The sequence below is a fragment of the Microcaecilia unicolor genome, chromosome 9, assembly GCF_901765095.1.
Source record: "Microcaecilia unicolor chromosome 9, aMicUni1.1, whole genome shotgun sequence".
Taxonomy (NCBI): Eukaryota; Metazoa; Chordata; class Amphibia; order Gymnophiona; family Siphonopidae; genus Microcaecilia; species Microcaecilia unicolor.
This window is the reverse complement of record NC_044039.1, coordinates 37,209,275-37,232,201: the sequence shown is the minus strand read 5'-3', so window position 1 is coordinate 37,232,201 and position 22,927 is coordinate 37,209,275. Positions and strand designations below refer to the sequence as shown.

At 43.5% G+C, this 22,927-nt stretch overlaps 1 protein-coding gene across 2 annotated transcripts in view; it reads right to left on the bottom strand.

Moving 5' to 3' along the window:
- Window positions 1-2,736: 2,736 nt before the first annotated feature.
- BCL2L14 (BCL2 like 14) overlaps window positions 2,737-22,927 on the bottom strand; it is a 34,695-nt gene continuing 14,504 nt past the window's right edge. The window contains exons 2-6 of one of the 2 annotated variants that reach the window (XM_030215216.1): window positions 19,376-19,765; window positions 15,565-15,696; window positions 10,773-10,843; window positions 4,794-5,051; window positions 2,737-2,883 (exon numbers count right to left, since the gene is read on the bottom strand). In XM_030215216.1, the coding sequence (XP_030071076.1) occupies window positions 2,842-2,883; window positions 4,794-5,051; window positions 10,773-10,843; window positions 15,565-15,696; window positions 19,376-19,763 (891 nt within the window). In that variant the 5' untranslated portion in view covers window positions 19,764-19,765 and the 3' untranslated portion in view covers window positions 2,737-2,841. The remainder of the gene's footprint in view (window positions 2,884-4,793; window positions 5,052-10,772; window positions 10,844-15,564; window positions 15,697-19,375; window positions 19,766-22,927) is intronic. The other variant, XM_030215217.1, reaches the window with a different exon arrangement.

The following is a 22,927-nucleotide window of genomic DNA, read 5'->3' as shown; positions in this document are numbered from 1 at the left end:
AGGGGGTTTTCCTTTAATATGGCAGTTTTCAATAGGCCATTCTGTCCAAACTACTCTTACTAGTAGTGCGAAGCAAAATCCCAAAGTACTTTAAAACACAGATAAATTACACTCGTATGGATAATTCCATAGCAGAGAGCTTCTCCCAGACAACAAATACATTTTCCATATTAAGAACCCAATGGCTGATACTGTACAGTGAAGAAGATTTAGGGGAAAAAAGCTCAGTAAATCAGGCCCAAAGCAACTTATAGATTAGGGGTGGGCAATCAAGGTCCTCAAACGCCCCAACCCTGTTGGGTTTTCAAGACTGAATATGCATGACACTGATTTGCATGTACTGCTTCCATTGTATGCAAATGGATCTCATACATATTCATTGTGGAAATCTTGAAAACCCAACTGGGTTGGGGTCAGAGCCGTAGCGAGGGGAGCTGACACCCGGGGCGGGTCGCCGCTGCGCCCCCCCCCCCCAGGTGCAGCACGGCGCACCCTCCTCCCGCTGGAGCGCACACCCCCCGTGGAGCGCATACCTCCCCCACCCCCCCCGGAGCGCATACCTGCGGCGAGGGACGATCCGCCCCGACTGCACATTGCTGGGGTGTGTCGGCTCCGCGCTGGTTCACTGCTCTCTCTGTCCCGGAACAAGAAGTAACTTGTTCCGGGGCAGAGAGGGCAGTGCACCAGCACAGAGCCGACACCCCCCAGCGGCGTGCACCCGGGGCGGACCGCCCACCCCCGCCCACCTTCCTACGCCACTGGTTGGGGTCCTCGAGAATCATGGTTGCTCACCCCTGATCACCTTTCAGAGAGGGGGACTGGGGCTCAACTCCCAAGAGCTGCCTTGTTTCACTGTTAAATACAGTTACCACTAGTCCAGAACCTTTTTCAAATCAAATAATGTCCCAGTTAGGTAAGTCACAGTCCTGCTGAAAGGTATTGAACAAAAATAGCTTTCAAACACTATCCCAAACCCTAAGGTGTCCAATGTTCCCGTAATAAGCCATATGGGAACAGATTGATGGGAACATTGGACACTAAACTGACTGAGCTAGAGACTGAGACGTCCCCCGCCATTGAACATTATAAAGGAAGCTAAGATGGAGGCTGTATTTTTCAGTATGACATGGTAAAGTTGGTGACTTGGAATGTGTGTGTGGGGGGGGGGATACATTACGGGAATGTGGAGTAAGGGTGATACTTCGGGCATATGTAGCCAAAGTACAGTTGATACATACTGATCCACAGGGGGAGGTCGATTGCTCCAAGTGCATGCAATATAGACACACCTTTTTTTCATGCTATTTGGGAATGCCCCCGTGTACAAAAGGTCAGGGAACAGGTCAGACGGTTTTTGTCTCGTATATTGGGTCGTGTGGTATGGGGGTCAGTGGAGCAATTTGTACTCGACAAACCCAAAGCATACTATCCTATGAGTAGACATGCTACCCTTTTGTGCTGCAAATTGACCCTAGTAACTCAAAAAGTTATAAGCTGGGGATGCTAGGGGGTCCCCCGGGCGCAGGAAGGCCTTTCTGATGATTTGGAATCCTTACCTTTCCAGTTTAAGCCCCCAAGGGCGCAGCCTCATTGTCAATATCATGTAAAGGGCGAATGTGATACCTCAACCTAAATTTTTTTTTGTTGGGGGGGGGGGGGGGTCTGAAGCCAGTTAGATTGGGTGGGGGGGAAGGGGAAGGAGTGTTTCTCATGGGACCAACCTAGGGACCATCAGAGTCCAGCCCTGGGTTGAATCCTCTGAGATAGGGGGTAATAGGATGGGAGAGGGGGTTTGGGGATTTGTAGTGACATTGGGTTTCGGATGGCGAATAGTGGATTCAGTGAGGAGGGGAGTTGGGGATGGGTGTGTGGTGGGGCTTTATTAAAATGTTAATTGAAGGCCAAGAGTGTCCACTGTATTAGCTTCACTGTGTGTGTGACGTGGACTGTCATGTAATGCTATTTGTGTTGCCTTCAATAAAAGTGTTGAAACAAACTGACTGAGCCAATGGAATATAAAGAAAGGTCCACAGCCACCATAGCATCTGCTTTCTTGGGTGCCCTGAGCTTGACTTCAGTATTTTTCTGCATTCTTTACAATTCCAAATATTTCCCCACAATTATAGCTCTTTTTCATCTTAAGCTCAATAAAATTACCATGACGATACATTACCATGACAAAATAAGTTATTCTCCAAATACACGTCTCTTAGAAATTATGTCTTCAAAATCCATTCTGTTTAAAATTTCTTGCAGTATAGTCAGTATATCAGTTAGCAACTGCGATGACAGCTTCTCTCAACAGCTACTGGAAGCTGGGCGCACAAAGAACCTGAATTACATTTTACTCCAAGAATTTTAGGGAGAATTTTCACAACAAAAGAAATTTCTGATTTTCTAGTGCAGTGGATTTGTACAACCGGATTACACCAGCTTGTTACGCATTAATTGTCCAATCAGATCTCATCTGTTTCCACTGCTTTCAGTCTCCTTTCCATTCCTTTCACCACACGCCTCTAATGCTATACATTTTACATACAAGTTCATTGCTCAATTTAATACAGAAGAAGGTGCCATTGATTTCATCCAGTATTGCCCGAGATGCTTCAATTACTCTTAAAATGAAATTCTTCAAAACTTGACAAGGAGAAATAAGGCCGCAGGACAGGTAAAACTGTGTGGCCATTTGCTGAAAATATGTGCCTACTTATTCCTGGCAAAAATGTGGGGTTTTTATTTTGTTATCTTGAAGGTTTAAACTTAGAGTCTGTCAATTGGAAGTGCGTAAGTTCTTAAATTGGCAGTCATGAACACTTTGATAGCAGATTATACTCCACGCATTCACTCCACCTCTTCCTCATCCAATATATTTAAGGCTTTTTCCTATGAGAGAAAAAGCATAAAGAAAAAAAATCACTGAGGTTGTAAAGACAAAAATAGTGATGGAATTCAATAATGCATGAGATAAATACAGAGGAACATGATATATAAAGCTAATGTATTAGCCTAGTACAACAAAAAGGGTATCATCTTATATTCCATTTCCAAGTGCCTGGATTGAGCATGTGCAGGAGTGCTGGGATCCGCAGCTGACTTCCGCACTGCTCAAACAGTACACTAGGAGGCAGAGCTATGAGTTAAGAGTAGGTGGCACTATGGAACATACTAAAATCTCCCTCTCAAAAACTGGGCCCCCTTGGCAGCTCTGACATAGTAACAGTAGATGACAGCAAATAAAGACCTGCATGGTCCACCCAATTTGCCCAACAAGAAAAATTATAGCATATGGTATGATGCGATATAACATATGCATATTTGATCTTGATCTGTCCTTGCCATTTCTGGGGCACAGACAGTAGAAGCCTTCCCAGCATTGGTCTTATTCCCCAACTACTGGAGTTGCTGTCGAGGACTATGCCAGCCCAGCCAAATAATCAGGACACAGACCGTAGAAATCTGGCCTTCAAGACATATCAAAATACTCTGTAATAGCAGTTCTGAAATTTTATCCACTAGGGAAAAAAAAAAAACAACCCTCCCCCCTTTTGTTCTCTGTGTTTAGTGCACTTCAGAATCTCCTCCAGTGTTTGTGTATTGTGTTGACATTGTAAGTAGTATACTATGTTATACTTTGTATTGTTATTTGAACATTTTTACTGCTGTAATTGTCTATTGCTTATGTTTGACTTATTCTTGCTGTACACCGCCTTGAGTAAATTCCTTCCAAAAGGCCGTAAATAAATTCATAAAATAAAACACCAGGTTGGACGAACAAAGGCTCCTTAGATCTTAGGAAGCTAAGCAGTGTCAGGCCTGGCTAGTAGTTAGATGGAGACCCTCAGAAAAGATCGGGTGATGTAAGCTGCAAAAAGAATTCTGTCAAGAACAGCTCACAGGCACCTTAGTGGGGCTGGGATAACTTATCCCTCGACATCCATAAAGTGGTAGAGGACAGCACCCCCCACCCAACCACAACATTGCACTGAAAAATGTGGAAGACACAGGAAGAATGTTTTCATTTATAACTGATGGTGAATTTGTAATATTAGACAACCTTTTCTTCACAGACATTATGGACCAAATTCTATAATCGACACCACACACAAAAGGAAGCGTTAAGCGCTATTCTATAAATGGCGTTCAAAATAGCATCTAGTGCGGGGATCCGGTGCAAACTGGGATTAATTTCAAATTTACTTGTGCATATTTACACACCAAAAAGGGAAAGCAGCCATGGGAGGGTTATGGGATCAGGGGCGTTCAGGCAATTTATGCGCACTAAGGGGGATCAGTGACTAACTTTAGCCTCGAGGATTTACACCAACTGAACCCTGGTATAATCCTAGTGCCTAAATTACACGCAGATCCCCCTTTTTCTGTAACAGTGCGCATAAATTGCCCGAACACCCCTGATCCGCTCATGACTGCATTCCCTTTTTGGAGTTGTGCATAAATATGCATGTATTAATTTAAATTAATCTCAATTTGCACAGATAATTGATTTTTAGGGCCCAATTACTGGTGCTAATTGACTCATCATTGAATTAAACTGTGCACCCCAATTTGCGCATGCAATTCTGAACACCATATCTAAAATTTAGGGGTATATCCTGTACTTTGAATATGAGGCCTGCAGAACTGATCACTCCAGACAATGAACATAATGACTTTCCTACAGTATGATATGATGTCACCCGACCACAACAGCAGCCATGTTGGAATGGACATAAAAATAATCAAATTTGATATTCCAAGGTGTTTTCATAAATCTCTAAAAAGATGAAAAATCATACCCATCCCCCATGGGTTTCGATCCAAGGACTGAAATGTTCTTTCAGGTACTTCACACCAAAGCCCATGACTCTGTTCATGGGATGGTTGTCAACAGCTGTGAGCTTGGTAGCGACATCCATGGTATAGGCCAACTTGACGCTCTGCTGCTGGACTTCAGTTTCCCCGCTGAGATCTAAGTTCTCCAGGAAGCAGTCAGCCACTTTCTTGAAGAAGGCATAAGAGAACAGCGATTGTCTCAAGGTCTTGTCTTTGTTCATCTGCAGATAAAAGAGGAGACATCAATGCGGCTGACCTTCAATTCTTATTGCCATGCAATATGAAATGTACAATATGCCACATGCAACACAAATGCAACCTGTTGGTAAAAACAAGACCATTTACACCTCTAAAACCTCTTGAAATTGTCTCTTCTCTTTCTGTGCGATTGTAAACTGTAGCAAAAGGAGGGTGGAGAAAAAACACGTCAAGAGATGTGCAATTCGAAACTGCCTTTATTTAAAATGACCAGACCCGGTCACCATATTTCGGCTGGAAAGCCTGCATCAAGAATCTATGAGAACAGAAAGGCTGACCAATGGAGGCACAGCTTCAGAGTGTTAAAAACAGTTGAATAAAACTGCTCGTCTTGGATTACCATTTGTGTTTACTTTGCAGTTAGTCAGCTCGCAAGTTTTAGTCAACTGTTTTTAACACTCTGAAGCTGTGTCTCCATTAGTCAGCCTTTCTGTTCTCAGACTCCTGATGCAGGCTTTCCGACCGAAACTCGGTGACCGTGTCAGGTCATCCTATATAATAATTCTCACCTCCAACGTTCTAATCTTGCTGCCTGTGTCTGTGGCTCCTTCGGAGTTGCTGAGCTAGGCTCCGTAGTCAGGCTGACGTCACCGTTGCAATTATGCAGTGAACTTCAGAACCCGTGAAAAAAACCCCCAAAACATTCCATGCCTCACAGCTGATCCATGTCCAGCGATCCTCCTCTCTCCCCTGTCCCCCCTGCAGCCACCCATGTCCAGCGACCCTGCTCTCTCACCTGCCTCCCCTCCAGCCACCCAGGTTGTGTAGCGAATTCTTCGGGTCAGGCAGGAAAGATCCCCGGTCCTGCCTGCCCGCTGCTGGCGCTGACCCTCCCCCGCTGCCGGATCCCTGTTAAAAATGGCCGCCGACACTTACAAGGGTGGCCTCCAAGACTACAGCAGAAGTCTCGCGAGTCCACCATTGGAAGTCTCGGCATGGGTGGCTGGAGGGGGGGCAGGGGGACAGGAGGGTTGCTGGACATGGGTGGCTGCAGGGGGAGTCCTGAGACCAGAGAGGTGGGGGTGGAAGGGGGTCCTCAGACCATAAAGGGGGGTGGGGGGTCGGACGGCTTGAATGAGGACCCACGTTGGAATCAGTTTGTGCTCGTGCCTCTGACGCACGCACACAAACAGATTCCACGGCGTAATGCGTCGTGACATCAGCGAGGCTTCGGAGACCCAAAGTTACTGACACAGGCAGCCAGGTTTTCAAACGTTGGAGGTGAGAATTATTATATAGGACTTGTTCCAAAGTTAAAAAATAAAGAATAGACAGCTATCAGAACAGGTTGAAACAAAGCAAATATTAATAAAATCAAAAACACTTAGAAAGTAAATAAGATCTAACCAAAACTTATATTTTATATAAACCACTTAGAACTTCAATGATTGACGATCTATACATTTTTACATAAACATCTATAGCAGTGCTTATCAATCTTTTTGTGACCATGACTACATGATATCAGCTGAATGGAAACTGTGTGACCCTCCCTAGAAGTGCAGAATAATGATGTACCTGTGGAAAGCCTATCCAGGTTGTGACCCCCAAATGTGGGTTTTGTAATCCCATCTGGGGTCCTGACCGACAGTTTGGAAAGCTTTGATCTACGGCATAATGTAGACTGAATCAAAATAAAGCATTAAGGGCCCTGTTTACTAAGTTGCGCTGTAGGCGCGCAAACATTTTAGCGTGTGCTAACGCTAGAGACAACCATAGGAATATAATGGCTATCATTAGTGCACGCTAAAAAATTAGTGCGCTTACAGCGCAGCTTAGTAAACAGGGCTCTAAGACAGTAAAACATTAATACAAAAGAAAAAAAAAGTTATAAAACTCTGAAGACAAAAAATTATCCATCTAGATGAAATATAGAAAAGGCCCACCAAAGAATTAAGATACCCAATCTAAAAATGTTAATGCTTTGGATATTCTTGGCCAAGACCTCATATCTTAAAATGAAACAGAAGGTAATGGGGTTCATTTTCAAAACAAAGAAAGAAAAAAAGTCCAAAAAGATGCCGTAAGGTGGCACGAGGATGTTTTTCCCTCAAAAACATCCAAGTTTCAATTTTCAACATCCTGATTTTAAACGTTTTGCTCTAAAGTTCGTCCAAATTTCAAAGGGGCATGTTTTGGGCAGGACATGGGCGGCACCAAAATACAGATGTTTTTCTGCAATAATGGAACAAAATGAAAACACGTATAGAGCCAAAATTAAGATACTTTGACTAGACCTGTTTCAAATCATGACCAAAAGGTGCCCTAAATGACCACTGAAAGGATTAAGGCATAACCCCCCCCCCTTATTCCCCCAGTGGTCAACTACCTCCTCCCAGCCTCTTAAGATGTGACAGGGACAGTATACAACAGGCTCTGACAGCCTTCAGATATGATGGCCATTCCTACTCGAGCAGCAAGCAGGTCCCTGGAGTATCCTAGTAGTCAGTGCAGTGGACTGTAGAGAAGGGGACCCAGGCCCATATCCCAGTCTAACTAGAACACTTGTGGTGGAAGGTATGAGCCCTCCAAAAACCTACTGTGTACTGTGACACCTGCAGGCATAAGGGCTATTACAGTGGTAGTTGGATACAGTAGGTTTTTGGTGGCTTTTGGAGGGCTCATCATACAATATGAGTGGCCTAGTGGTTAGAGCAACGGTCTTGAAATCCAGAGGTGGCCGGTTCAAATCCCACTGCTGCTCCTTGTGATCTTGGGCAAGTCACTTAACCCTCCATTGCCTCAGGTACAAACTTAGATTGCAACTCCTCCTGGGACAGAGAAATATCCAGAGTACCTGAATGTAACTCACCTTGAGCTACTACTTAAAAAGGTGTGAGCAAAATCCAAATTAATAATATAAGGGAGGGTAATGGTGAGATATGTACCCGGGACCTATTTTGTGAAGTTCACTGTAGTGCCCCTAGGGTGCCCCATTGCACTGTGGGATGTCTGTGTGGCAAGTCTATTAAGAACACTGCCCCCCCCCCCTCAATACATCCCAATGGCTTGTTTTTGTGCATTTTTCCCTTGGATTTTTTTTCCCGAAAATGGTCCTAAAAGATAGATGCACTGAGCACATTGGACGTTCTTTTGTGTTTGAAAATGACCGTGTTCGCTACGGGGTTTTTCACGTTTTCCACAAAACTTCCAAAATCGGATTTACACATCATATCGAAAATGCCCCTCGAAGATTATTAATTAGGGTCTGAAAGCCAGGTTTTAAATTCCTTTCTATACTTCTGATAAATTGCAGTATTTATTCCTCAAAACTATTTTGGTGCAACAAGATTTACTGAACTTATATGGCAAGCAAACTTTTAGAATTTTTGTAACCTTTCTGGGGATTTGTCTGAGGCTATTATAGTAATTCTGCAGTGTTAAATACGTGGAGGGGCATTTTCAAGAATTCAATTCAATTCTTGTATACCACTAATATCCCCTTTCCAGGATTCAGTGCGGTTTACATTCTAGGTGAGACAAAAAGCAGATAGTGTTAGCGTGAGGTACGAGAAACATTAGAGACAATTGGTATAATGCATGAGACTGAACTTAAAGGAAAGGATAATGGATGATACTAGGAAGCAGAAGCCATGATGGATTACTATGAAGCGGTTTTTAGCCTCTTCCATCTAAATCAGAATTGGAATGCCTTATTCGTAATGTCCAAAAAAATAAAATCTAATCTCAAATCAATTTCAAACAGGAAGAAATGTCTACACTTTCTGTTCTAAAATAACTATCCGAGACCAATGTACCCAGTGAGCTGAAGGGTCCTGTGGAATCTCTTGTATGTATATAGACTGAGCTTTATTCTGGGGGGGGGGGGGGGGGGGGGGGATAGGGGGCGGGCGGGAGGGGGGTTATACTATTATGTTAAAATTATAAAAATCTTGAAGTTAATTGTGGTTTCTGGTTCTTGTTGTAGCAATCAACAAAAGTGTTATATTGGGTGATGTAACCTTGTGTAATTATTGAGGCAATGTAATATTTGTATGGTCTGTACGTCTATATGGTTTGTCTTAATGCCAAATAAAGACTTCTTTAAATTTAAAATGACTGTGAGATTGACATTTTTGTGCTGAGAACGTCCAAAACGAAGAGTCTTTTTCCAAAATGAAACATCCAACTTATGATTGGGAAAAAAAACCAGGGATAGGGACGTCTGTCTGGCATCATTTTGAGAAAAATTGCCACAGGTATACAAGCAAAGCAGGAGGTAGCCTAGTGGTTAGTGCAGTGAACTTTAAACGATGAGACCTTGGTTCAAATCCCACTTTAACTCTTATTTTTAGATTGAGAGCCCTCCAGGAACAGAAAAAACCTACTACAGCTGAATATACACCACTTCGACAGCCTTCAGGCTTGCAGGTAGGTGGCTTATATATTTATGTACAGTAGGTATATTTCTGTTTCTGGAGGGCTCACAATTAAAAAATTTGAGTTAAAGTGCGATTTGAACCAGGGTCCCTTGGTTTTAAGGCCACTGCACTAACCACTAGGATACTCTTCAAACTGGTTCCTGCTTTGGTCAGAATGCCTGTACTACCTAAGGCAGTCATACAACCTGGCTTTCCTTACCAGTTTCAATTTCAGGGGCGAAGGAGGGGGATAGTAATCACTCGGGAATTACGGAGGGGGATAGTCATGCCATAATCCCTGCAGTGGTTAGCTGCTCAATCAGAGCACTTTTTTTTTGTACCCTAGATGTGATTGAAATAGGTCTAACTTAGGACATCCTAAGACTTAAGATGTTTCTTCCTGTTCGATTATCGCTGCTGGATGTCCTATTTTTGGGCCCTCCCAAAACATGCCTCCTACCGGCCCCCAACACACTGACTTGCTATTTAGACTTTTTTTTTGCCTTTCCAAAATTGCTATTTGGACGTTGGATGCTTTTGGCAGGTAGATGTCCCAAAATGGCTCCCTATCAAGGACTGCATTACCTTCAAAATTTGCTCTCTGGTCCACAAGATACTCTATGGTGATGCCCCAGGATATATGACTGATTTAATAGATCTTCCAGCCAGAAACAGAATCAGCTCATCACGTACTTATCTGAACCTTCACTATCCAAGCTGCATTGGACTCAGATACAAATCAACCTATGCATCCAATTTTTCTTACTTAGGTACGCAAATATGGAATGCATTACCAAAGAGTGTGAAAACGATGCACGACTATCAAAACTTCAGGCGACCTTTAAAAACCTGTTTTGCAAGGCCTACCCTACTGATTCTACTTATATGCCTCAATCTCTACAATGCCATCAATACATGCATTGCAATGGACATTTTTTATTTCTTATTTCCTTGTCACTTATTGTACCCATTTACCCCTACCTTACTTGACCCTTTTTCTAATTGTATTTGTTTAACACCTACCGTACTTGGCGTTCACCATTACGGTATTCTGTAAGCCACATTGAGCCTGCTAATATGTGGGGAAAATGTGGGATACAAATGTAGGTACAAATCAAGGTAAGGTATACACAAAAAGTAGCACATGTGAGTTTATCTTGTTGGGCAGACTGGATGGACCGTGCAGGTCTTTTTCTGCCGTCATCTACTATGTTACTATGTTACAAATAAATAAATAAAATGTGCCCAAAAAAGCTTGTGCTTTGAAAATGAGTACCATAGTGTACATGTGTGGTAAAAAAGAAAAAATATATATATTTTTACCTGTTCATTCAGACGATCTCCCGACTGTCGTAATAATGCTACTATATCTTGTACTATTTTATCTTCACCATCTGAAAGATAAAAATTCAACATGCTGTCTGGATTTCCACATCCATATGCTTACCAACAGCCAGTCTTGTGCACAGATAACTCGCTCTATTATTTTTAGCTATCCTTCAACGATGTGTGACCTTTATATGTGACCTTCCTAATATTCAACTAGCAAAACATCACTTTCAGGATTGGCCACATGGTTCTGGGAAAACTACCACTACACAGAAATCCGGCATTACACCTACTAACTCAGAAGAGCTGTGGAGACAGTCCCTACAGACTCCTGGGGAGGATGGTCCATTAGCACAAATGCAGTTGATAGGAACCTAGAGGATTCAACTGCTGTCGTAAATGGGATCATTTTAGAGGGATCTGTGCAGCTCATGTTCAAATCCCACTGCTGCTCCTTGCGATCTTGGGCAAGTCACTTAACCCGCCATTGCCTCAGGTACAAACTTAAGATTGTGAGCCCTCCTGGGACAGAGAAATATCCAGTGTACCTGAATGTAACTCACCTTGAGCTACTACTGAAAAAGGTGTGAGCAAAATCTAAATAATGTTGTGGCCCATCAATGCACATAGGGGGAGATTCTATTTAAAAAAAAAAAATTGGCACACTAAGCTTACATTAGGGCTTAGCACACCTTAGTAAAATGGATCCTTAATGAGGGTCACATGATGTGTGCGAGGGATAGAGGATGTGCATCCAACCTTTCAGGTTGATAATTCTCTGCTGCCTGCACCAGGGGCATAGCCAGACCTCGGCGGGAGGGGGGTCCAGAGCCCAAGGTGGGGGGTACATTTTAGCACGCCTCCCCCAGCCGCCGACCCTTTCTTGCCACTTTGACTCCCCCACCGCCGCTGACCTTCCACCGCCACTTTCTACCCCCCCCCCCCAAAGTACCTTTGGGGGCGGGGGTCCCCAACCTCCACCAGCCTTAGTATTCTTCAGCGCCGGATGTCAGGACTCACAACACAGATCAGCGAATGCGCCGGAGACTGGCGCTGAAGAGTAAGGCTGGTGGGGGTAGGGAACCCCTGCCAGCAAATGTACCTTGCGGTGGCGGCAGGTCGAAAGTGGAAGGGTAGGGTTGGTCGGGGGGGGGGGGGGGTTCAAAAGTAGAGGGGGTCAGGACTAAATCTGTGGGGGCCCATGCCCCCATGGCCCCACCTAGCTACGCCCCTGGCCTGCACTAAGCTACACTGCCAACTTTAGTAAAGACCTGGTACATCAATAATCAAACCAGTAGAACAGAGCAAAAGTTTAGGTGCCCCCGGTGAAACGGCATGCTTCAAGTTTATTGAAAATTTACTATCTCGCCCAACAGAACGACTATCTGGGCGGCTTGCAATCTAAAAAAGAAAAGTGGAAAAACGACTAACAAAAAAACAGGGGTAATGTGGAACTACAATGAGAAAAGAGGAAAGAAGAGAGGAGGAAATGGAATCCATCGCTGAACAGCAGCTGACCCAAATTCTACGCAATACAAAGTTAAATATGACATCTTACATTAAATTTAATGGCAGGAAAGGGAGGGGGATGGAGGTAATTTCTAAAGCAAAAGTAAAGACACACATATGCCCCAATGATCAGAAGCAAACGCGGGTGCTAGAGGCTATAAGTCCTGTACTAGCACTTCCATTTGCTCCCATCCTATGATCAGAGCCAGCGAGCATGTGAAACAATGAGCTCGCCGGCTCTGACCACAAGTAGCATTGACTATTCCTCCCCAATGGCCAGCAGGCAGCACGCCAAACAAGGGCGCTGCTGCCACGGCAATCCCTACACCAGCTCGTGATGATATAAAATCATGGTGCCCACCCATTCAGAAGGGATTATTAGAGGTTAAACGTTAGCATGAAAAATAAGATAAAAATGAATAAATGCTGTCTATTGAATTGCTGAATTGACAGCTTCAGGCCTGCTTATTAATACTCTTAGGAAATTATTGTTATTAGACATAAACATGTTTGGAAGAGACCAGGGAAGTGAAAGCAACGGATGCATGCTAATTCCGTATTCCTATGAATACTAGATTCTTTTACTGGAACTGCTAGCAGTGTTGGAATGTACCCTGAATCCCCTGAACTTGCAGATGTAAGCAGAATATAACTTAGCCAATGACTTTTCAAAGTTTGTGTCCCATGATCTGTGAAGTAAAACCTGTTGTCCATTTAATTCATGACTTAATGCATTCTTAATAAAAGAGCAGAAGACCTTAGGGATTTTGAGACAGCCCTGGGTGAGCTCACTATCATTACACGGGACCCAAATTCTCTCCCCAAAGACCTTTGATATACATATTTATTAGTGGTGTGTGTGTGTGATTTCTTTCCCTTGGCTTCCTAGAGCTTGACGTAAAGAGCTGGGTATGTGATCTGTCCACGTGAGGGTCACAAGCAATCACTCAGAGCTAGCATTACAGTTTGCAGAGCATTAGAAAGTCCTGTCCAGCATGCATCTGCATGCTTGCAGGCCCCCCCATCCATCCCAAACAAAAAGGGCTGGAGGACCGGTGGACCTCCAGCCCTTCAACCCTCTAGACAAAAGCCCACCCCACCCCCCATGACAGAGAGAGCTGGATGTCTGGTGGACCTCCAGCCCTCCCCCAGTGGTCTAGTGACCCTGACCCCCCCCCCCCCTTACCTGGAGGAGGAGGGAGTGGCACTCCCTCCTCCTTCCAGTGCTGCCTCCAAAATGGCAACGCTCTTTCCTGCCCAATGCAATCCTGGGATGTGCTGGGTGAGGCTTCTCTACCATATAAGGGAGGTTGTGCTGAAGAGGAAGCGCAGGCAGCACGAATAGCAATCTATGCATAATTCCCTTATATGGGAGGGAAGCCCCGCCCAGCGCATCCCAGGATGCACTGGGCAGGGCGCCACCATTTTAGAGGTGGAACTGGAAGGAGGAGAGAATGCTACTCCGTCCTCCAACTTTAAAAGTCAAACAGAAGGGGCATTCTTGGAAACCAGCACCATATATTTTTAATTCCAGAGTTTGATTTCACTCAACGTGTAAATAAACTATGGAATTTGTTGCCAGAGAATGTAGTAAAAGTGGTTAGATTAGCGGGGTTTAAAAAAAAAGGTTTGGATGGCTTCCTAAAGGAAAAGTCCATAGACCATTATTAAAATGGACTAGGGAAAAATCCACTGCTTATTTCTACAATAAGCAGCATAAGATGTATTGTACTGTTTTGGGATCTTGCCAGGTACTTGTGACCTGGATTGGCCACTGTTGGAAACAGGATGCTGGGCTTGATGGACCTTTGGTCTGTCCCAGTATGGCAATACTTATGTACTTAGTTAAACTCTGGAATTCGCTGCCGGAAAAAGTGGTTAAGGTGGTTAACTTAGCAGACTTCAAAAAAGATTGGACGGCTTCCTGGAGGAAAAAGGCCATAAAATGTTACTAAATGGACGAGGGAATAATACACTATTTCTAGGATGGGCGGGACAAATTGCTTGTTCTTTTGGCCACTGACTGTGACAGGGTGCTGGGCTCGATGGACCCTTGGTCTGTCCCAGCATGGAGATGCTTACGTACTTGATGTTGTTTCCTTTTTCAAGTACGCGCTCTTTAGAGTGACGTATTATCTATAAATGGTGGTGTAGCCAGATCATTTATATTTTATCAGCATTTAGCTTAAGATGATAATTTTGTGACCACGACTCAACAGCATCCATACAAGTCTGTACAGACCATGTTGGAATTAAAGTTTTACACATTACGGGTACGAGCAGAATAACATCATCTGCGTGTAAATAGTAGTTTTTCTCCAGAGTGATCAGAAATGTATTCAGAGAGTAATATATTCACTGTTCTCATATTTTGAATACATATAAAATCAAAACACTATTATGCATTAAAATTTGCAAAAAGGTAATCATGTTTAACTTTGTACCATGTAGAGGTTATGTCAACTTCCGTGCACTTAGGGGTCCTTTTACTAAGTTGCACTGAAAAATGGCCTGTGCTAGTGTAAGTGCATGTTTTGGACATGCGCAGATCCATTTTTCAGCGCACCTGTAAAAAGTGCCTTTTTAAAAAAAACTTTTGGCCGAAAATAGACGTGCGACAAAATGAAAATTGGCGTGCGTCCATTTTGGGTCTGAGACCTTACCGCCACCCATTGACTTAGCAGTAAGGACTTGCGCGCTAACCGGGCGGTAATGATCTACACGCGCTGAATGCCTTTTACCGCTCGGTCAGCACCGTGCACCAGAAAATAAAAATTATTTTCTGTCACGCATAGCGGACGCTCATAAAAAATGAAATTACCGCCCGGGCTACAGAGTAGCCGGGTGGTAATTAAAAACTGAAGCGCGTTGGGAACGCGTAGGCACCTATGCGGCTTAGTAAAAGGGCACCTTAGGGATTCATTGAAATATCTTTTAAAATTTTCTGTCTTGAGCTGTTTCGGGATTTTATCAGCTCAATAGGGAAAGTGCTGAAGAGACCACAGTGTTACTTTACCATTATAATGATCGGCCAAGTGCTGCAGTGCAAGCACACAGAGGCAGAAATATTTATTTTATATCATTTATACCCCACATTTTCCCACCACTGGCAGGCTCAATGTGGCTTACAACATTTAAGAAGCAAACAGTAAAGTACAATAAAGTGAAAGTGATATGGATGGCGTAAAGTTACAGGGGTAAGGTAAAGTAATTGAGTAATTAAGATAAAGCTGGTGACTTTACAAAGGGACACCATTCAAAGACAAGGTCATCTTACCTACTCCGCCATCAGGTTCCACACTAAATGAGCGATAAAAGCACGGAGAAGTTTTTCTCAAAGCCGGGGATGTGGTGTGAATGATGTTTACCAATTTCTCTGCAATGAGAGTGACCTTTACTGGCTCAGCATCTGGAAGACAAATTACACTGGTTAGCCCTCCACAGAGGTTTACCTGGTCTCTTTATGTCCACGATATCATTTTTTTTAATGTGACATGAGCAGATGAAACTGAAGAGCTTAGTTCCAAAACCTGTTAAGAATGAAAAGATGTTCTTTGGATAAGCGCAAGTTTTCATTTTCAAGAATTCTAGCCAACATAAGAATTTTTTTTCACTGAAAAACAAAAACACCCCTTGCTAATAAATGCCCTTTTAGCCCAAGTTGTACATAGCCTATGACTATTCTATAAAGACATCCTGTTTCTGGTATAAAGTACATTTTTTCCAAAATGAGTTAACAGGTTTTGCAACTCACCTCTTCAAACTGTACATGGAGTATCCATGAAATGCATCTGAAACCATTACAGCTTTAAAAACGCATGCATATAAGTGCATTCAAAATTCGTATCAATAGAGAAATATACTAGTGATTAGAGCAGCAGACTGAGAATCAGGGAGTGTGGCCCCCAGTAACCTAGAAATCAGTAGGGATAATATGAGAGCGGGAGATTCGCCCTGAGGCGGTTAGGACCCAGTTGGTGGGTGCTAGTGTAGAGCTCAAGCCACAGGTAGACCTGAGCTGTGCTGGGGGGTAGACCCTCTACTAAGTGGCCACCCAGGCGGATGGATAGGCATTTCGTGACATTCATGTTGAAATTCCAAGCAGTTGCTGAGAAAAACAGCAAAAAATCTCTAGGGTTACTTTTTTTTGCCTCACTCTGAATACACATTATAGATATAGACATATACACACATACAAATATTTGAGAAATGCTTCCCTCCCTGGGGGTAAACAAATATGCGCTGCTGATTTGTTTAGCTGTCAGAATCTAGTCTTTTGATTCGACTGCAGCTGCTATTTGACACCTCCCTCCTCAGCTGCTGTCCTAGGCAATGACTTAATTTACCCAATGGTTAGGTCAGCCCTGGCTTGCTGGAATTTGTATGAAAGAGACAGACTGCTGGGGAATAGGAAGCAATTTACCAACAGTGAAATGGCTCTTTTGAAAGGCTGCATACTCCTGGATTATTATTATTTGTATCCCACATTTCCCCACCTATTTGCAGGCTCAATGTGGCTTATAACATAGTAACATAGTAGATGACGGCAGAAAAAGACCTGCACGGTCCATCCAGTCTGCCCAACAAGACAACTCATGTGTGCTACTTTTGTGTATACCCTACTTTGATTTGTACCTGTGCTCTTCAGGGCACAGACCGTATAAGTCTGCCCAGCACTAGCCCCGCCTCCCAACCACCGGCTCTGGCATAGACCATATAAGTCTGCCCAGCACTATCCCCGCCTCACACCACCGGCTCTGGCACAGACCGTATAAGTCTGCCCAGCGCTATCCCTGCTTCCCAACCTCCAGTCCCGCCTCCCACCACTGGCTCTGGCACAGACCGTATAAGTCTGCCCCGCACTATCCCCGCCTCCCAACCTCCAGCCCCGCCTCCCACTACCGGCTCTGCTATCCAACCTCGGTTAAGCTCCATTAACGTTCTCCATTCCAGAGTAGAAATTACAATTGGTGTTACATAGAGAAGATGACGACGTAATAAAGTTAAGCAGACAGGTATAGAAAGAAATCATTCAGAGTATGAGGTGACATGGTGATGTTTTGCAGTGAAAGTTATTGATTGTTGTGGTATGTCTTGTTGAAGAGATATGTCTTCAGAGATTTGCGAAAGTTAGATAGTTCATAAATTGTTTTTAAGAGCAAAAGGGCAACTGTGTCATAACTTTCAAGAATGACATTGACTTCATCAGGTTTGCAGCTCTTTATTCTACATATCAACAACCACATGATTTTAGCCCAAACTTACTGGAGTAACTAATATAGTGCTAGAATCTGCTGCAAGTCCCATGTGCAACCTGTGCAACTATTGCCATCTAGTGGTAAGAAAGAAAAGCACATACTGGGGAAAGAAGGCAAACCCTAGTTGCAAAGGACTAAAATATAAATCAACATATGCTTCCAGCCTCTCCTACATAAGCACGCAACCAGGGGCGTATCTGCGTGGGGCCTCAGGGGCCTGGGCCCCCGCAGATTTCGCCCTGGACCCCCCTACCGCTGCCAACCCTCCCCCTCCGTTGCTCGCCTACCTTCGCTGGCGGGGGACCACGTCCTCCTGCCCCTGCCGTTGTACGTGCAGGACGTCAGACTCAAAAGAAACTTTCGTCGGCGCCAGCTTCGGTGGAAAAATGAAAGGACATCGGCTTGGCTGGCGGGGGTTGGGGGTCCCCCGCCAGCTGACGGAATTCTTTAAAGGCAGCCGTCAGGGGCAGGAGGACGCGGACCTCGGCTGGCGGGGGTTGGGGTCCCCCGCCAGCGAAGGTAGGCGAGCAACGGAGGGGGAGGGTTGGCAATGGCAGCGGCTGGGGGGAGGGGGATCGGCAATGGCGGCGGCGGGGGGGGGGGGGCTATAATGTGCCCCCTCACTCTGGCCCTGGCCCCCCCTACCGCCGCAGGTCAGATACGCCCCTGCACGCAACTATGGAATGCACTATCAAACGCCATAAAAACAATGCACGACCTAACAAACTTCCGAAAATCACTAAAAACCAACCTGTTCAATAAGGCATCCCACAATGATCCATCCTAAATACTAGACAACGAAACTTACACCAGAACTGGACAAAACCAAACTCTCTACACTTGACTGCTTCATTTACTTTGTCACTAATGAACTTTAACGCAATACCACTTTTGTATCTTTATTGGATAAGTGAATAAAATATACTTTTTCATATGCACTGGTTTCTTTTACCCCTCCCAGTTGAGAATGGCTGGTTTATGCTAATTTGGGAAGGTATACAAGTAGCCTAAAAACAGCAGCCATTTACTGCCCCATTCTCAGTCATGGTAAAAAAATGGCCCAGAGCATGCCAATTTCACGCATCCACCAGCGCAGGCCACTTTTTGCCGCAGCTTAGTAAAAGAACCCCTAAGAGAGGGCAGAAGTGTTAAGAAGTGACGTTTGAGCCATGCAGCGCACATAATTCTGTGGTGTGTATGAAAGTACCAGTAGCAGGTGGTTCAAGGTGATTTGAGAGCCACCCAGAACTCAGCAGAACGTCAGAGACTGGCAGAAAGCAGTCTACAATATCCCTAGAGGCACCTACATGGTTAGCGCACGCGCTAATTGTAGGTGTGTTAAAACCACTAACGCGCCTTAGTAAACAGGGCCCTTATTTTTTTTTAACTCTTTGTTTTTTACTCATCAAGAGTTTTAATGGGTCATTTTCCCTACTGATTTTTCTTCCACTTTGAACATTTCAGGAAAAATAACATAACAAAAAGTGAAAGTTGAAGATCCCTAGTTATATTGTAACGAGTTTTACATAAGCTCACTCGATATAGCATATAAGACAATGGCCTGCTATTTGTTTAGGAGGTTCACCTTCTCAATCTGTTCTCATTGTGTAAAAAAAAAAAAAATGCACAGATCTCTGAACCAAGCAGATAGAACGTCATCCAAAAAGTTCAATTTTTGTACAATGACTCTCGTCACTACAGGATGCTGAAAAAGCACTAAGCAGCAGATTTAAATAAAATTAAATAAGGCACAACCTCACTCTGCTTCCATAAAAGATGAGAAATGAGAGAGAGAGAGAGAATGGATAGATCTCTGCGGGAGCCACCAACCTCCAATCTGAGTGTCATCCAAGATGTGCACTTTTTCTAGTCCCTCCCTTCTAGGTTCCTCTGGCTCCACTCCTTTGATACACTTGGGAACCAGCCGTTGCTTCCAGCTGGATTTCTTCTTTGTAAGTTTGATTCTCTCTCTCTTGATCTTTACATCCTCACCTCCTTTGTACCCGTTGGCTTCCTTCCCCTGTGTACTTGGAAGGGTGGGTCCCAGACCTTGAAGTTGTATGGGGCCAGTACGGATATGCCTTTCTAACAGCTCCCCATATTGGCTGGCAGATAAATTCCGCTGTGCAAAGACCATCAGCAGTTTGTATTCAAGGCAGTTCCTGTCCTCATCATCCAATGAGATTTCCTCCATGTTGGCATAACTTGCTATGGACATGGCTGTGAAAACAAGAGGAATGTTATTCAAATTACAACTGAACCATTCTTAGAGATATTTTAATAACCGCATATATTTCTATCAAAACTATACAGCTACCAATAATTAATTGCCTTATTTGTGCTTATCTCATGTGAGAAGGATCTTCTGCTCAGTGTGTGGCAGTGGCCTAATAAGCAAATATAAATTACTAACATTTTTACTTCCCTCCTGCAGTGCTTTCCCCTGTGGTCCACCACCTCTCTCCCGCCGCATGGCTCCAACACCTCTCCCCGTGGGCCCAGCACTTTGTCTTCTCATGCAACTTCCTCAAAAACAGGAAGTTGCATCAGAAGGCCGGCTCCAGCAGAGGGAAGGCCCCGGAGCAGGCCTGTTGTTGGGTGCTCCATAAGGTAGAGATACCATGGCGGGAGAGGGAGGAAGACACAGATGTTGGACCTTGGGGAGCAGTAATCGCATTTTTTTTTAACCACGAGAGCAAGGCTTTTTACTACTCCCGCAGGGTGGTAAAAAGTTTTGCTCCCGCACCAGCAGTAAATGCGCCAATTTGTTTTTTACTGTTACCACGGGTCCAATCTTGTTCCCCTATCCCCCCTTCTCGGCAGCTCAGGGAGAGGAATAGAAAATAAGACAAAGATTATAATAATGCCTCTGTATCACTCCATGGTGCGACATCAATGTGCAATTTTGGTTGTCATATCTCAAAAAAAACAAAAAAAAAGATATAGTAGAATTAGAAAAGGATGTAAGGACTCTCTAATGAGGACAGGCTTATGAGGATAGGGTTCTTCAGCTTGGGGGATATGACAGAGGTCTACAAAATCCTCAGTGGAGTAGAATACATAAATGGGAATCAATTGTTTACTCCATCAGAAAAAAGCACAAAAGATGAGCGAACACTCCATGAAGTTACATGGAAATACTTTTAAAATAAATCATGAGGTGATTAAATTTGCAGATGACACAAAATTATTCAAAGTTGTCAAAATACATACGAATTATGAAAAATTGTAGGAAGACCTTATGAAACTGGAAGACTGGGCATTCAAATGGCAGATGAAATTTAATGTGAACAAATGAAAAAAACTGAGGCACATTAGGAATAATAATCTGAATCATAGTTATCTGATGCTAGGGTATCTGTACCTTATGACGTTTAATGTGAACAAGTGCAAAGTGATGCACATGGGAAAGAGGAACCCGAATTAGAGCTACGTCATGCAAGGTTCCACGTTAGAAGTCACCGACCAAGAAAGGGATCTAGGTGTCGTCGTTGATGATACATTGAAACCTTCTGCTCAGTGTGCTGCTGCGGCTAAGAAAGCAAATAGAATGTTAGATATTATTAGGAAAGGAATGGAAAACAAAAAGGAGGATGTTATAATGCCTTTGTATCGCTCCATGGTGCAACCGCACCTCGACTATTGTGTTCAATTCTGGTTGCTGCATCTCAAAAAAGATATAGTGGAATTAGAAAAGGTACAGAGAAGGGAGACGAAAATGATAAAGGGGATGGGACGACTTCCCTGTGATGAAAGGCTGAATCGGCTAGGGTTCTTCAGCTTGGAGAAAAGGCGGCCGAGGGGAGATATGATAGAGGTCTATAAAATAACGAGTGGAGTTGAACGAGTAGATGTGAAGCGTCTCTTTACGCTTTCCAAAAATGCTAGGACTAGGGGGCATGCGATGAAGCTACAATGTAGTAAATTTAAAAAGGAGAAAATGTTTCTTCACTCAATGTGTAATTAAACTCTGGAATTCGTTGCCAGAGAATGTGGTAAAGGCGGTTAGCTTAGCTGAGTTTAAAAAAAGGTTTGGCCGGCTTCCTAAAGGAAAAGTCCATAGACCATTATTAAATGGACTTGGGGAAAATCCACTATTTCTGAGATAAGCAGTATAGATTTGTAGCAGTAGTAGTAGAATGTTTTGCTCTTTTTTGGGATCTTGCCAGGTATTTGTGACCTGGATTGGCCACTGTTGGAAACAGTATGCTGGGCTTGATGGACCTTTGGTCTTTCCCAGTATGGCAATACTTATGTAGGGTCTACTTTAGAACTCAGAACTTAAGAAAAAAAGACTTAGATGTTAGTGTAGACAATACGCTGAAATCTTCTACCCAATGTGCAGAAGCAGACAAAAAAAGGAAACACGATGCTAGGAATTATATACACACAGGACAAGATGGGTAGTAAGTAAATAGATGGGTGGCTAAACTGAAGCAAATTAAGGTCCCTGTTTACTACGCCACGCTAGAGGTGCATTAGCGTTTTTAGCATGCGATAATTGTGTGTGTGCACTAAAAACGCTAGTGCACCTTAGTTAACAGGGCCCTAAATGTACAATAGAATAAGATATGAGGAACCAGTCTCATTTTCTTTCAATGTTGTTTATTTTCCCTCTTTCATTATGTAAAGAGGACTCCCCTTCCTAAACTGATTCCATATACACTGCCCTCTGGATTCATATTCTGCTTGGGGGAAGTACTTTACTGGAGATCGATAAATATTTTATAAAAAGAAAAGAACTTCCTTTGTGTTATGCTGAATTTGTCTTAGAATAAAGAATAGAAGAAACTTTTGTTAAAAATTCTAGAATCTCTTTTCAATTTTTCAGTTTTGTTTTAATACAGTTAACCAGGTCTAAAATACAGAAGGATAAACTTTCAAATGAAAATAAGAAAACAAGCCAGTAGGATCCTTTGCAGGGGTTCGCTCATGCTGTACTGTCTTTCATAATTACACCCTAAACATCTTCAACCTGATGATCCTATGACCTGAATCCCAAAAATTCTTGCTGCAAATGAGAAGTCCCATCAGCGACATGAGGCTATTAAGGACAATTCTGTGCAAAACTGACATCAGATGATTGAAAGTGCAGGGGGTGGCTCCTCCTGACAGAACCATCTTAAGACATGAAGTATTTTTACTGCATAGTAAATGAATGTTTTCACCAGGAAATGGAGCAGATGGAATCCATAAGACATTGACCAAACTCAGATGTGCCCTAAAAATTAAACACACACTATTTGGCACAAGCATAATAATGAGTTTTACTAATAAAGTAGCAGAATGAGGAGATGAATAGCACACGAGAAATGTCAACATGGCTTACATGCGCTGCGCTTACTGCTAAATTAGTACATAGACCCTATGCAAAGATATAAA